The sequence below is a fragment of the Rattus norvegicus genome, chromosome 12 (assembly GCF_021556685.1).
Source record: "Rattus norvegicus strain SHRSP/BbbUtx chromosome 12, alternate assembly SHRSP_T2T, whole genome shotgun sequence".
Lineage (NCBI taxonomy): Eukaryota > Metazoa > Chordata > Mammalia > Rodentia > Muridae > Rattus > Rattus norvegicus.
Genome location: NC_141545.1, coordinates 39,574,231 through 39,590,863, shown reverse-complemented (window position 1 = coordinate 39,590,863; position 16,633 = coordinate 39,574,231). Strand labels below are relative to the sequence as shown.

Sequence of the window (16,633 nt, the reverse complement as noted above, 5' to 3'; positions counted from 1 at the left end):
CTGTCACTCTCAGCCCTTTGTCAAGGTTCTCTACAGTGTACCCTAGCTGTGTGAAGGGCACTATGCCTTCTACAAGGCTTATACGGCAGCTGAGTGGGTGGAATGGCAGTAACTTATGGACAGCCCCCCACCCCACAGAGGCCATTCGTTCTCCTGATGTCTCCAGCAGAGATGTCCGTCCTGTAACCTGAGTGATCACACACAGAAACTGGCTGAAGCAGTTGAGCAGGAGCCGGAAGTGGCTCTAGACAGAGGGAGAGGCTGGGCACAGGCCTGGAGGGAGAGCACATTGAGGGACAAGGAAGGCAGTGTGCCTGAGGGCAGTGACTAATAGGGAAGTGGCAGCAGATGAGGCCACAGAGGGCCCGCTGTGCCAGAGCTTGTGAGGCCCAGGAGGTCAGCTAAGCCAAGCTTGGAGATGCAGAGGGTGTGGGCCAGGACCGGGAGGACCTGATTTTCAGCCCTGAGAATCTCATGACTCACCTACTGGTCATAGTGTGGGCAGTGCACAGAGACTTTCTTCCAAGAGTGCAGTATGAGAAGGGGAGAAGCGTAACTTCACAGACTGACTATGTAGTTGAGGTGACTTTGAATTTACGGTCCTCCTTCATCCAGTGGCATCTGTATAAGGACCTTTGATAAGTCAGGACAGCTCTGCCTTCTAAAACCTGCCTTCCCAGAGAAAACCAGGGACATATCGCAGGAAAGGGCCCTTCCCAAAGCCCTGATGGGTACACCTCAAACCTCGAGACCACAAGGAAGATTGCCAGGAGTTCAAGGCCAGCCAGGACTAGAATGAGACCATGTTTGTTTGTTCAAACAAACAAGCAAGTATTCAGGAGGTAGCTCAGGTGGTAAAATGCTTGCCTAGTATGCACGAAGTCCTGGGTTAGATCTCAGAACTATATAAAACCAGGCATGGTTGTGCATGCCATGCCTGTAATCTTAGCATTTAGTGGGTGGAGACAGGAGGGTCAAGAGTTCAAGGTCATCCCTAGTTACACAGTGAGTTCAAGCCAGACCTGGGCTACATTAGACCTGCCTACCCTGCACCTCCCCCCCTAAAAAAAGTCCAAGAAGTAGCAAAAAGGAGTGTAAGGAGATATGTGAACTAAATGTAGTATGCTTCCCTGGTACTAAGACAACAGACAGAAATGGAGAAACTGGAAAATCCAAACAAACTCTAGCCTTTACTTGATGTCTCCTTAATTGTGACAAATGTGCCTTGTAAGACGTGAACAAAGTAAACTGCTTGTAAGACCTGAAGAATGGAGGCTGGGAGGTGGCTCAGTGTGGAAAGTGCCTGCTGTACATCTATGAGGACCTAAGTTCTAATCCCAGCACCCATGAAAAAGCTGGGGCAACATAGATCTGTAACCTTGGTGATCAGGGTCTCACTGGCCAGCCCAGCCCAAACATGGAGCTCCAGGTTCAGCTGGAGGACCTGTCTCAAAACGTAAGTGACAGAGGGAGACATCCAATGTCATCTCTCGTCTCCAAATGCACATAGATATGGATACCTGCCCAAAGTCAAGCATACATGCACACACACACACATAGAAACATGCACATGTATGCACACACACGGACACACACACAGAGACACACACACACACACACACACACACTAAAAAAGTTGTGAAGAATAGGAAAGTGAAAAGTACAGCTGGGAGATGGGATGCTGGTCCATCCCAGAGCTATAAAGGGGAAAGAGAGAGAGGAAGAGGGAAACAGGGCACGGGTGGATATGTCCTTCCTGAACCAGCTTTTCCACCTCTTTCATAAATCTAAGACTGCTGTGAGAAGTAAGGTCTAGAGGTTGAGAAGATAGTACAGTTGGTGAAGTTGACTGTGCAGATGTTAGAACCTGAGCTCAGGTCCCCAGAGCGCTTATAAGAACCAGATGTGCCTGGCTTTTTTACTAAAACCCCAGCTCTGGGGAGGAGGAAACAGGAGGATCTTGGGGCTTGCTGACCCACTCTACAGGAGTTGGTAATCCCCATGCCCAGTGAGAGACACTGCCTCAGAGGAGAAGGTGGAGCACAAGTGAGAAGGCCTATTTGACTTCAGTCCACACATTCCACTGTGGAAAGAGAACTGATGCCACACAGCTGTCCCCTGGCCTGCGCAGGCTCACGCACGCACACACGCATGTTAAAAAAAAGGGGGGAGGGAAGTTGAGGGAGACTCCCTGAGTTAATCTCTGGCTTATATTATGCATGTACACCCACATATACATGTGTACACACAGCATACAAGCAGGGACATATATAACACACATATATACAACAAATAAATAATTAACTCTCGGGTGAAAAGAAAATCTGAGCATCTGCTTGTGCAGAGCAGGGCCCAAGGGGGAGACGGCTGATCCTCAGGGGAGATAGTAATTCAGATCTAGGTGGAAGAGCGGCCATGAGGAAACAGGATCCTCTCAAGAAGCAGGAATGATTGACAGTCAGCTCCTGCCTGGAGATGAATTCTGGGGCCTGAAGAAAGGGAGGAGTCCGATCAGACGCCTAGATTATTTTCGGCTTGAGCAACTGCCACACGACTGTTACCTCAGATGCACTTGTGTGGGAGGAAAACAGGTTTAAGGACAAAAACCTCAAGAGGCTTCCTTTGCCTACAGTGAGTGTGAGGAGGTGTGGAAACACCCAGGAGTGAGCCAGGAGGAAAGGGAAGGGTTGATTCTCATAGAGGGTAGTATGTAGACACCTGCTATGAGTAAGCAGGACCCCTCTGAGAGAGGCCCAGCTAGTATGCTAAGAGAGCAAGCAGCATGCTAGGGGAGCAATAAAGGCTAACTGATATGGAGACATCTGGGAAGGTAACGCAGCCTGGAGGACATGGGTGCCAGAACGTGCTTTCTGGGTGTGCCCAGATCAGCCACCTTCCTGTTCTGCAAAGACACAAGAAGCCAGGCTCCTGCCTAGAGAAAACTTTCCCTTTTTCTAGGCCTTGTCTAGAAAAATCCAGATAACTGAGGGTCAGAGGTCAGGGAACCCAAGCAGGCCTTGTTAGCAAAGCCCCAAGTTGCTTGCCTAACACAGTCTCTCATCACTTTGAGGTGTGTCTGCTACTGACCTGTTGCCAGAATCTGTCTGCCATGTATCTGTAGGCGACTGCTGCTGCCCAGGGTTCTGGCTGCCTTGACACTTTCTGCACATAATTCTCTGAAATGTTTCAAAAGTTCCTACTCATAAGGTTCCCTCAGTTATAAAAAAAAAAACAGCAGGACTTCCTGAGGGCTCACTGCAGACACGCGTCCCAGGCCACAGTTCCTCATAGACAAAGGAAGGTAAGCCAAGTCCAGCCCAGCAAGAAGATGAGGCCTCTCTCAGCCCCTGTCCACCACATTCACCACACTCAGCCAGAATGTGTGATTGTGTCATTCCCTGACCAAAACCCTCCAATGTCCTGTCTTCCTACATTAAAAGCCACCTCCAGGTAGCCCACTGGTCCCTGCCTAACCACCTTCCTGTCCTTTCTACCTCACATCCTCCACCTCTGTCCACTGCCCACTGCCTGCCCCACAGATGTCCCAGCTTCTTCCTGACTCATGACCTTTGACCTCACTGTTCCTGAGCAAGATAGGCATCTCCCCACACGTCTTTTCTTCCTGTCTTCCTTCCTTCCCTCTTTCTGTCTGTCTGTCTTATTTCTTTCTTTTTTGAGACAGTCACAGCATGCATGTAGCCCTGAGTGGTTCAGAACTGTGTCATTATGTAGACTTAATGCTGGCCCTTGACCTCCATCAGTCCTCCTACCCCTGCTTTCTGAGTACTGGAATGACAGGTATATGCCACTAAGGGCATTTCATCTTTTTCTTTGTTTAAAAACTTTTCCTTTCAATGAGATGAAAATCTCATAATATTTTAAAGCTTGAAAATCCTCAGTGTTGAGATCACATGCCTACAGCTGCGGGTCTCAAGGTTGAAAACACCATCCCTTAACTCCCCTGTGTGTGTGTGTGTGTGCAGTATGAGCATGCTCAGTGCTTCTGGGTTCTTCACTCTGTCTCTCTCCCTGTCTGTGACAGCCACTATTTTGCTTTCTGCCTCTATGGCTTTGAATAGAATAAAGATCATACATGAAGCTGGGTGTAGTGACTCACACCTGGAATTTCAGTGCTTGGAAGGCCAGCCTGGTCTGCATGAGACCCTATCTCAAAACAGAACAAAACTGGCCCAAACGGGTGGTGGTACACATCTTTAATCAGCACTCTGGAGGCAGAGGCAGGAGGAGCTCTATGAATTTGAGACCAATCTGTTTTACAGAGTGAGTTCAAGGACAGCCTGGGCTACACAGAAAAACCCTGTCTCGAAAAACCAAAACAAAAATTGCCTAGTACGTTCAAGGCCCTGGGCAAGTGTGGAGGAGGGGTTGGGGAGTGTGGAAAAGGTGTTCCAGGACACATGACTTCCTGTGCTTAGTGCATTACTCCCTTGCCTAGTTGAGAAGCCCTCCATGCTCTGGTGTGAACTGTTTTCCACTGCACACACAGAGCACAGTCTGTGAGATCCATCCCACCTTGTAGCTCTTACGACAGACAGTAGGAATGCTGTCTCGGCAGATGTTTCCATTTCTTTTAGATAAATGTCTAGGACTGAACTTGTTGGGTCACATGGACACCGAGCTGCACCCCCAGCTGTTACACTCCACTTTTCTAGGAGTTTCTAAACTGTCATCCAGGTCTGAAGTCATGTGTCACCTCCTCCGACAGCTCAGCTCAGTAGTGACTCTCTTCTGGACACCTTGGGTCTTGGCTCTTCTGTCGCCCTTCGGATCTCATTACCTCAGACTGGAGATGCTCCTGACCCGCCCTGTGTTTGGTATGCAGTAGGTGCTCAGCAAATGCTTGCTGAGTGACAAGCCTCAGTCTCTCAGGAAAGGTGCTGCGATGGCATGAGGATGGCCATCCTCCTCCTCTGAGGTGGCTCTTAGGACTGCCCAGGTGACTCAGCAGTTTAAATGCCTAGCTTCCTCCTGTCTTACCAACCAAAGCCACCGGGAGCCCGAGCCCGGGGTGGGTGGTGTTCCTCCCGTGCTTCCTGCTTAGTGACTCAGGGCAGTTATCTCCAGTTCCTCAGTGTGGGGCAGCTGACCCAGTGACATGTGTGCATTGTTTGATATCTTATCATCATTAATGATCTGTGCTGCTAGGGAGGGTGGGACCAGTTGTAAGTTGATGCTCCACCACTGTACTCACTGGGCCGTCTTGCCCCCAGCCTGGAGTTCTTAACCAGCAGTTACACTGAACACAGGTCTCCGTAGAGAACCGATTTCCACCTACAACCTTCTCGGCCTTTGTCCCCTTTTAAAGCGTGAAGGGCATTTGCAGCCCAGCTAAGATATGAGCTTAATCCCTTGGACCCAAGTGGTGGAAGGAGGCAGAGAACCAATTCCTGGACATTGACCTCTGACTGTCTCAATGCACATTGTGGCATGCACTCTTCTACCCACACCCCACAAAATATAAAACGAGTAAAATGTAATTAAGAATTCCAGCCTGGGGGTTGGGAATTTAGCCCAGTGGTACAGCGCTTGCCTAGGAAGCGCAAGGCCCCGGGTTCGGTCCCCAGCTCCAAAAAAAAAAAAAAAAAAAAAAAAAAAAAAGAATTCCAGCCTGCAGCTGGGCAGTGGTATGGAGAATGAGCCCAGCATTGTGGAAGGAAAGGCTGGATGACGGCTCCACATGTTCAAGGCCAGCCAGGTTTATGTAGCACTTTCCAAGCCAGCCAGATCCTGCCTAAAACAAAACCATTTCTAGTTTGAGGAGTCCAATTACTCAGGCTGTCTGGGCTCAGTTCCCAGTTTTCTTTTATTGTTATTTTTGTTTGTTTTATTATTTGCTTTTTTGAGATAGGGTCTCATGTAGCCCAGGCTAGCCTAAAACTTTCTCTATACCTGAGAATGACCTTGAACTTCAGATTCCCCTTCTTCAACTTTCCAATATCAGGTGTATACACACCATCTGGACTGGGTGCTGGATGTTTTCTGCTGTGCTGGGATTAAACCCAGGACTTCATGTGTGCAAGTCGAGGAGTCTCCCACTGGCATATGCTCCCCAGCCACTCAGTTCCCAGGTCTGTCACAGTCTTTTAAATCCCACTGCTCTCTTGGAACAGGAAGGTTAATAGTAAGGGCCTCATGGATTTGTGAGGTTAAAGGAATTGGTACAATGTACTCACACCTAGCCCGTGGTCAGTGAAAACTCTTTAGATCCTGCCGCTCCACTGTCTGGGAGTGACCTCTGAAGCCTGGACCTTCAGACCAGAGGAGAAAGAAGGAAGAAGTGTTTTTAAAAGTTCAAAGAAGCGGGCTGGAGAGATGGCTCAGAAGTTAGGAGCATGGCTGCCCTTGCTGGGGACTCCGTCCGTTCTCAGCACCCACGTAGTGGCTAAGAAATGTTTCTAACTCCAGCTCCAGGGGATCTGATGCCTCCAAAAGCAGCAGCCACACATGGAGGCATACATACGTAGGCAAAACACCTGTACACATAAAACTAAAGGAGCTATTAAAAACTCAGAGAGCAGTGTGAGCATGCTCAGTGCTTCTGGGCTGTATTGTTTAAGATGGCTAAATGGCCAATTTTATGACTGTTTCTTTAAAAGAAAAACAGCAAAACTAGTGTGGTGATACACATGTTGGGTGTAGTCCCAACACTTGAAAGGTTCAGAGAGGAGGATCACTGTGAGTTTGAGGCTAACCTGGGCTACAGAGTAAAACCTTAAAATACAAAAACAAGGTAAATACTCACCAACCTCTCTCTTAGGCCTTCAGGAAAGAAAAAGGAGTATACAAGTGTGTGCACGCATGCAAGGGTGTGAGCATGCATGTTAAGGTCAGAGGTCAGACAACCCTGGGTGTCCTTCCTCAGGCACTGCTCACCTTTAACATTTTGATTACATGTATGCATTTATGTAGGGGGGGGGTAGACAGTGTGACAAGACACTCTGTGGAGGTTACGAGCTGGCAGTAACTTCACTCAGAGCATGTGGGTGACAACATGTTGGATCTCCCACCTTTATGTGGGTTCCAGGTACACCAGTCAGGCCAACAGGCTTTCTATCCACAGAGCCGGTCACAGGCCAGTTAGGGATTCATTTTTTAAAAATATTTTTTCATTTGCCTGTGTGTGTGTGTGTGTCTGTGTCTGTGTCTGTGTGTGAGTGTGTGTGCACGCGTGTGCGCACGTGCATACATACAGGTCAGAGGACAACTTTGTAACATTAATTCTCTCTTTGCACCTTTTTGTGGGGTGTGTTTGGGGGTATTGAACTTGGGTCTCTAGGCTTAGGGGGCAAACCGCCTTTACCCACTGAGTTACTTCTCTGGCTTCATGCCCTAATGTTTTTTCCCTCCAAGCATGGTAGCTCTGGCTGTTCTGGAACTTACTCTGTAGACCAGGCTGGTCAAACTCAGAGATCATTCTGCCTCTGCCTCCCAAGTGAGTGCTGGGATTAGAGGTGTGCGCCCCACGTGTCTAAGGCCAGCTTTTTATGTGGGTCTTAGGGTCTAATTCCGATCTCCATGCTTACAAGGCCAGCAGTTTGCCAATTGAGCCAACTCCCCAATTCAGTAATTTTTTTTAGCTGACTTCTTTCCTTTTTTTCTTTTATTGGATATTTCTTCATTTACATTTCAAATGTTATCCCCTTTCCTGGTTTCCCCACCTAAAGCCCTCCATCCCATCTCCCCACCCCCTGCCTCCATGAGGATGTTCCCTTACCCACCCAACTCAGTAATTTTTATATTTAAAACGACAGTGTTCTACCTGAGGCCAATTACAAATGACCTCAGCGTCAGTGGCTATCTCCCTGCTAGGGAAAGTCCCATCTCTAGATGAAATATTTTTGTTTTTTGAGACAGTCTCACTAGTCCAGGCTAACCTACACCTGCTTTTTATATTGCTCAGGCTGGCCTCCCATTCATGAGAACCCTCTAAGTGCTGGGATTGTAGGTGTGACCCACTTGGAATGTTCTAGAAATTCAGGTCCATTTTTCAGACTTCGGAGCAGTGTTTCTCAACCTGTAGGTCAAGACCCCCTTCGGGATTGACTGACCCTTTCATATGGGCTCACATATCAGATATCCTACATATCAGATCTCTATATTATGATTCAAAACAGTAACAAAATTATAGTTATAAAATAGCAGTGAAAATAATTTTATGGTTGGGGTCACCACAACATGAATTAAAGGTTCACAGGCTGAGAACCAGTGCTCTTGAGGACTAGGACTTCCCATGGTGATGACATGGTGGACTCAGGCTTCCCTATGGGGCAGCCCTGCTCCTGTGGGGCTCAGTGACTCTGTTCAGTCAGCAGAGCCAGTGGAACTGGTTTCCATTCCTCCCAGGAAGTCTTCCCAGAACAAATCATGCAGGCGGGGTTGGTGTAGGTTCTCAGCTTTCTATCGCCCGTGTCCAAGGATCATTTGGATATTCAAAACCATTCACAGAACACTGCAGCAGACATGTGTGTCAGTGCTCAGGACAGCTGCTGAGTTGGTTTCTTCAAGGTCTGACTGTGTAACCCGGGATCTCCTACCTCTGCATGCCAGTGTTGGGAGTGCTTGCTTGTTCAGCTCTGTGTGTGTGTGTGTGTGTGTGTGTGTGTGTGTGTGTGTGTGTGTGTGTGTGTGTGTGTGTGTGTGTAGAGATCAGAGGATGACTTGAGGAGCTATTCCTTTCCTTCACCATGTACAAGACCCTGGGGACACTAAGGTCATTAAGTGTTGCCAGGGGCAGGCCTTTACCCACTGAGCCTTTATTTCTTTTAACTTAAAAAAAGATGTATTTACTTTCATTTTATGTATATGAGTGTTTTGCATGTATGCATGTATTACCCACACACATGCCTGGTGCCCACAGAAGCCAGCCGAGGGTACCCAATCCTCAAGAACTTGAGTTACAGATGATTGTGAACTGAGCAAAACCTGGGTCCTCTGCAAGATTAGCTAGCACTCTTAAATGCTAATCCATCTCTCTAGCCCACTCCTCCTTTTAAATCAGTGTATCTGTAGATCTCTGTGTGGGTATGTGCACATGCATGCAGTACCGTTGGAGGCCAGGAGAGGGCATCAGACCCCTTGGAGCTGGAGTTATCAGTGGTTGTAAGCCTGTAAGCCACCCAGTATGGGTGCTGGGAATCTCAGGTCCTCTGTAAGAGCAATATGTGCTCTTAACCAGCGAACCATCTCTCCAGTCCCTTATTTTTATTTTTAATGAAATAACTAAATAATGTGTATCACCTTCATGCTCTGTCTCCAAACTTAAGAGACAATTCCCACCATGAATGTGTACTCTCTCAAGTACTATTGTTTGGTATTTGGGATAGGATCTTACATACCCCATGCTGGCCTAAAATTCACTATCTAGCCATACAAGACCTTGAACTATTGATCCTCCTGTTTCTGTCTCCCAAGTGCTGTGATTTTAGATACATACATATCACCACGCGAATTTATCATGAACAGAAATGTATTTATGTGTTGTGGTTTCAGAGGCTGAGGCATATGCTGGGTGGAAAGAGCACAGTGACAGTAGCTTTGACAGCAGATTCCCATGAAGACAGTCAAACTATTCATGAGCCTTCTGTGGCCTCTCGTGCCTGTGGTGTTGGGGGTCAGATTTCTCAGACATCCATGGGGGACACGTGTAGATCACAGCATCTCTCTAGATAATATTCTACCACATGTCCTGTACCATGCCTTCCTTTCAAATTCAAATGTCGGGCTTAATGAGTAACCACAAAGTCACTTCTCAAGTGGCCACCATTCCCACTGAGGAAGATAATACCCCCAGACTGATAGGCACATCACAGGCTCCAAGTCTTTGTAGATGCCAACACTCGCAGTCAGGGGAAGAAAGGCCAGACTCCCAACACTCTGGAGACTGAGGCAGGAGGATTGTGAGTTTGAGGCTACCTTGAAAGACCCTGTCTTTAAAACAAAACAAAACAAAACAATTTTTTAATTCTTTTGATTTTTGAGACGGGTTCTGTGCAGCTTGGCAGTTTTAAAGTCTTAAAGCATCATTCCCTGCAGTGCTAGAGTTCAGCCAGGGAACCAGTGGGTGGAATTTACTCAACTTCTCATCCTGTGTTATTTTAATGTCACTTTATTGTCCTGGCACTGACCCACGAGGTTTCGGGGGCCAGCCTGAGTTTTAACTCAGGGTGTCCCAGGGATCTAGCAGAGCACCTGACACGAGGGTTCTAACCATTGGGACACCCAGCAGTGGGTGGTCCAGCAGTGTAGATTCCACTCCACAGCCTTGGACGTGACCCATAGGCCTCTGCGCAAGGCAGCCTCCTCTGCCTTCCCAGCCCTACACATGGGATAGCCTGGCAGGGCCCTGGTACTGGAGATGGTTTTAAGCCACAATGTGGGAGCTGGAATTCAAACCTAGGTCTTCTGGAAGAGCAGACAGTGCTGTTAACAACTGGCCCATCATCTCTCTAGTCCCTAAAGGCTTTTTACATTGTGTGTGTGTGCACTCGCACACCATGGCAACCATGTGAGGATCCGAAGATAATTTTCGGGAGTTGGTTCTCCCTTTCCATGTGGACTGCGGGTATCAAACTGAAGTCAGCAGGTTTGGCAGTCAGTGCCCTTACCTGCTGAGCCAAATCACCAGCCAGCCAGCCAGCCAGCCAGCCAGCCAGCCATAAATAAATAAATAAATAAATAAATAAATAAATAAATAAATAAATAAATAAGCAAGCAAGCAAGCAAGCAAGCAAGCTTTTGCTGAGTGTAGTGGCTTACACCTTTGGTAATTCTAGCACTCGGAGGGCTGAGGCAGGAGAGGGTTTATGAGTTCAGAGCCTGCCTGGGCTACAGACTAAGATTCTGTCTCTAGAGCTGGGTGTAGTAGTGCATGAATTAATCTCAGGACTCAGGAGAGGCCAGTCTGGCCTACATAACGAGTTACAGGATAGCCCAGAATACATAGTAAAACCCTGTCTCAAAACATTACTTCTGTCTCTAGATAAGCAAACAGGTGTGGAGATGGCTCGTGGGTAAGTGCTTATGCATGAGGACAGAGCCTCTGGTCCCACGTCAATACCAGGTGGCTATGGTGGCTTGCCTGCCGTTCCAGCCTTGGAAGGAGGAAACTGTTGGGCAAACTGATAAGGACTCATCATATAGTGGGGCTCTGGGTTTAATTGAGACAGGATAATACACAACATCAACCTTGGGCCTCTACACGCATGTGCACATATGTGTACACTCCCCACACATATGCAAACACACATGTGCTCATAAATAGTAGAAAAAGAAAGTTAGGGCTGGAGAGATGGCTCAGCGGTTAAGAGCACTGACTGCTCTTCCTGAGGTCCTGAGTTCAAATCCCAGCAACCACATGGTGGCTCAGAACCATCCGTAATGAGATCCGGTGCCCTCTTCTGGTGTGTCTGAAGACAGTGACAGTGTACTTATATATAATAAATAAACCTTTAAAAAGAAATAAAGTTAGCTTTCAACTTTGCCCTACCTAATCACATCCAGGATGCTTATAAGTAAAAAGTAACAGAACATACCAAACCCTGGAGAAACAGGAAAAACTTTAACCCTTGGGCATGGATGTTGAAATGTTTGCCTTTGTTCGTTTGTTCATTTTTATTTTGAGACAGTCTCATACTGTAGTCCAGGCTGGCCTTGAACTTGAGACAATCCCCTTGCATCAACTTATTGATTGCTGAGATAATCAATAGGTGTGACACACCCCAGCCTGCTGGGAACGTAAACTGGTGGGGCTGCTGTGGAAAACAGTTGAGTAGTTAAGAGAGTCGCCCTGTGACCCCATCAACCCAAGAGAACGGTAAACAGACATCTGTACAAACCCGCAAATGTTCACAGCAGTACTATTCACAATAGTCAAAGGGTATCGACAACCAGATGTCCATCAGTGGGAGAATAGACACACAGAATGTGGTCAGTCTATACAATGGACTATTATTCAGCCATAACAAGGAGTAAAGTTCTGACAGACGCTGCAATATGGAGGAACATTGGGAACACGATGCTGAGTGAGAAGCCAGTCACACAAGGACCCTTTTTAGATGATTTGTGCAAAATGTCCACATCCTGCAGCGTGAGATCAAGTAGATTAGTGGCAGCAGGGGCTGGGAGAGGAGGGAACGTGGGATTCATGGGCACAGAGTTTTCTTCTGGGTGGTGAAAATGTCCTGGAATTACACCTTGGTGACACCAGCCATCGCTGTGATGAGTTTTATACGTTGTGTCTTTTGCTGCAACTGAAAAACATCACTGAATGCATCTTAGCACGCAGGTTTGAGCCCTGGAACAGAAAGACATTGGTGGAAAAGTTGGTGAAGCACAAAAACGCTTAGAATTTTAGTGACTGAGTATGTGTTGGTCCCACAGGGAGAGGTGAACCTGTGATTTGAGGTGTTTGTGTGAGAGGACTGTGAAGGCTGTTAAGGATTTTGTGAGCTTAAACTCTGTCCAAAGTAACCACTCATTTCTGAATTCATTGCTGTCCTCTAAAGCGGCACTAGCTCAGTCTCCAGAAGGTTCTTCCCCAGGCAAAGGACTCAGTCACAGGCTTGGGCTTGTAAACTGAGCCAAGAAGCTTGGAGCTGACCAAGAAGAGGAAGATCTGAGGTCCATACCCTGAGAGAGACAACACTGGGAGAGGGTCGGGGGTGCCTGCCCGCACCAGGGCCCCATGTCAGCCACTCACACCTTGATCTAGAAGCTGCGGGGACTTGGAAGAGCAGGAAGGCCTAACACTGAGCCTGCAGTCCCTGAGTTCTGGCCAAAGAGTCCTCCAGGTGGGGTTCATCTCGCCTGCTGATGGGAGGCAGCTGGGGCCGGTCTGTGGAGACATGGCTGACCAGTATCCTCAGGAGGAAGTTCTGCTTGGGGGTGGGGGAGGGGGCTTCCTCGTTCGTTCTCTTCAGTCTCTTCCTTCAGGCTAGCCAGAACCAAAGCATGCTTTTCCTGGTACTCAGGGTTTCCTTACTCTTTTTCTGAAGTGGCTGCTCTCCAAAATGCTGGCTTGTCTTCCCCATTATCCTTCTCCCAGCAGCTGTAAGATTTACAACTTGCTTGCCCTGAGCTTTTCTTTTCAACTCTAATACATTGTCTTCCATTGGGGTGGGGGGTGAGAGGGGGAGGAGAAGCAGAAGCAGAAGCAGCTGGTTTTCACTCAGGGTTGGTATTTCCATCTTAATCTGGAAACATCTGAAGGCCTACCATGAACTTTTAGTCCTCCATTCTACAAACCAGATGAGTCCGGAGGTTAACCTGACCGAGGGTGCAGCTTTCCCTTTGTGGTGAGCTGAATGGATACCCCCAAAAGATATCCATGCCAAGACCTGGAACCTGTGACTGGACCCTAATTGAAAGGAAGGTCTTTGAAGACATGACTAAGTCAAGGCTCTCAAGGTAAGCTCACTCTGAAATACCTGGGCCACCTCAGTGTACTGTCGGGTTCTGATAAAAGCAGAGGGAGACCCGAGCTAAGGGCATAGAAAAGCTGGTGATGACAGAGGTAGAGGCAGGAGGATGGGGCCACCAGCCAAAGAACAACAGGAGTCACCAGAATTTGTAAGGGGCACATAAGATTCTCCTGTAGGTCCCCAGGACACTGCTTTAGATCTATGGTCTCCCAAACTATGAGAGTGTGCATCCTTCAGAGTGGTGTCATTTGTTTCAACAAGCAGAGGAAACAAATGACCTGTGTCCACCCTAGAGCCTGTTTGAGGTAAGAGCGCAGAGGCAGGAAGTTCTTGAAATGCCTCCCCTTTTACAGTTGGGGAGATCGAGGCCCATCCCATGAAGTGGAAGGGCACCTCAGCCATCTCGGCTTCCTCTGGACCAATTCATCAATGTATCTTGTTGGAAGGAGTACTACAAAATGTGCTTACAGAATGTAGTCGCCATAGCAACCAAAGGCAGAGCAGGGATCTGATGACACCCGTGCTGGTGGTTAGTGTTGATCAACCTGACACAAACCTAGATGCACCTGGAGAGAGGGACGCCACCTGAAGAACTGCCTGTTAGATTAGCCTCGTGGGCATAATATCCACCTGGGACCCCAGACGTCACAAGTTCGTGGTCAGTTCACCAGAGACCCTGTCTCAAAGCCTGAGTTGAGGCAGTGGCACACACCTTTTATCCCAGCACTCAGGAGGCAGAGGCAGGAGGATGTCTGGAGTTTGAGTTCAGTACAGTCAGGACTAGATAGAGAAACCCTTGAAAAACAAAACACCCAAACTGAATTACTGACAGGCCCTTCCTAGGCCCAGAACACAGCGCTAAGTAGCATTGAGGAACTAGAAATGGGACAGATGGGGAGAGGGGCCGTGACTAGATTCCTCCACCAAGACAAAGGTCAGGCTTTCTCCTGCCGGTGAGGCTGTGGAGCAGTCTGACAAGTTCAAGGTGGGGCCTCCTCCCCTAACTTAGGGTGGGTCAGCTGAGCAAAGGGAGGTCCACAAATTTGGGGTAAATAGACACAGCACCAAACTTTCTGAGCCAGATCCAAGGAAAACAGAACGGGGCAGAGGTCAGAGGTTACACTTTAATTCTTTAACTGACAGAAAACAAATGAGATCAAGACCCCTGGACAGTAATGGTGTTCTTCACCTCAAACTGGGTAGGTATGGGGGGCAAAAACAGGTGGTGTCAGGTGGCCCTTAGTCACCATGGAAACTCGGGAATCCCTAGTATGTGGAGACAGTTTACACACACATCTGCGTGATTCCTAGGGATGTGAACAACACAGACAGGGACTCCAAGACACAGCACCAAACTCTCTGCCGCTGTCTACTGTCAAGGCCCAGAGAGCCAGATCCAAGGAAAACAGACGGGGTAGAGGTCAGAGGTAGTACACTTTATTGACCCAGTTCTCCCAAAATCTTAAACCAGGACAAAGCCAGACCCTGGGCATTGCCTCGGTCCCCTCCACCAATCTGAGAATACATCTTACAAACAAGGTTCCTCTGCAGAGTTGCAGGGGTGGACAGGAGGGGAAGGTGCCAGCCAGGGGAAAGGATGAAGGGTTCAAGTGCTGGGTGTGGGGCTGAGGGCACCCCGAGGCCCACCAGGCCTGGCCAGCCCCTCCTCTGCTGAGGTTCTGGTGGTTCACAGTGAGACTGGCTTTGATTGGCAAGGGGTGATAGGCAGTGGGCACCTCCCACTCTCTTGCCCCACCTCTGGCCTGACTCACAGAGCCGGGAGACTGGAAGGATGGAAGGCCAACCCTTGTGTCCCCCTAGGGGACAGGGAAGCTGCTTCTCCCAGAGGCAAAGGGTAGTGCTTAGTTCTCTCCCAGACATCTTCCAGGCAGTTAGAAAGGGTCGTGCACTCCTGGCTCAGAAGTCTTGAAAACATCCTAGTGAGCTTGCTCACTGCCAGTCCCAAAAAGGTGTTTTTGAAATCTAGGAGTTGACTGGAGTGCGTTGAACTGAGCAGTAAAAACCCTGCTAGCTTGGTTTAAAAAGGCTGTTCTACCTTGGCAGGCCTGGAGGAGCCAAGATGGGACACAGTAGAAGGGGGTAAGCCCATGGCAGCTGGTGGGTGCCTGGGGAGCAAGTGGAAGGAGGCAAGATGCAGGAAGCAAGAGTGGGACTCGGCAGGTCGCCTCCAGCGCTTCAGCCCGGGGCCACTGTCAGGCCTTGTGTTCAGTGTTGCTGGGTGGCTCCTTGTGGCCAGCCGTGTAGTCCAAGGGGTGCTCGAGCCCCAGCATCTGACGCTGCACCAGCTTGGCATAGAGGCCGCCCTGTGCCAACAGCTGCTGGTGTGTACCCTGCTGTACCACACGGCCCTTGTCTAGCACCACGATGAGGTGCGCCCGCTCTACAGTACTCAGCCGGTGTGCGATGATCAGCACCGTGTGTCTCTGCAGGTTGCCGTGGATGGCCTGCTGAATCTGTAGGAGGAGGGAACAAAGGTGAGCAGGCTCAGAGGCTGCACTGCACCACCTCCTGCAAATCACCCCACCCAGCACATACACACCTTCACCTACCCCCTGCTGGCTGCCATCTGACATTCCGTTCCTGGGTTGTAAAATGAACACCAAGACAACTCAGTTCCTGGGTTTCTATTCCAGACAGCCCAGGTGCTAACATAGGGGTACCTGAGGAAGGAGATCTCACCCCTTCAGCCCCAGGCCAAGAAAAGCAATCTACTCATTTCCCTTAAAAATGACTTATGCTCACATAAGTGTGTATGTGTGTATATATGCACGCATGGTCTGTGTGCACATGACACTGAGCGTGCCACACATGTGGAGGTCAGAGGACAACCGATGGGAAGTGGTGGTCTCCTACCACGTGTCAGGTTTCATATTGAGCCTTCACCTGTTGAGCCATGCACTGACCCTCACTGTGTTTCAAGACAGGGTCTTATGTAGCCCAGGCTGGCCTCAAACCTCATGTAGCTGAGAGTGATCTTGCTCCTCCTGCCTCCTGGAGGGCTGGGATGGTGGGTGTGCACTGCCTCTCCGGTCTCCTTAATGTTTCAGTCAGTTCTTGCTGAATACCTGCGTCCACTGGCTTCTCATCCTACTCTGGGATTTGATGCAAACTTGGAGTTTCTCACATAGTGTGGCCAGTGTGTGTGTGTGTGTGTGTGTGTGTGTGTGTGTGTG

At 48.8% G+C, this 16,633-nt stretch overlaps 1 protein-coding gene and 1 long non-coding RNA gene across 3 annotated transcripts in view; one reads left to right on the top strand and one right to left on the bottom strand.

Annotated features, from left to right (window-relative positions):
* Positions 1–16,633, top strand: part of LOC102552690 (uncharacterized) — a 35,531-nt gene that overhangs the window by 12,988 nt on the left and 5,910 nt on the right.
* Positions 14,855–16,633, bottom strand: part of Abcb9 (ATP binding cassette subfamily B member 9) — a 31,988-nt gene continuing 30,209 nt past the window's right edge. For both annotated transcript variants that reach the window (NM_022238.3, XM_087579221.1), the window contains 1 exon segment: positions 14,855–15,913. In NM_022238.3, the coding sequence (NP_071574.1) occupies positions 15,653–15,913 (261 nt within the window). In that variant the 3' untranslated portion in view covers positions 14,855–15,652.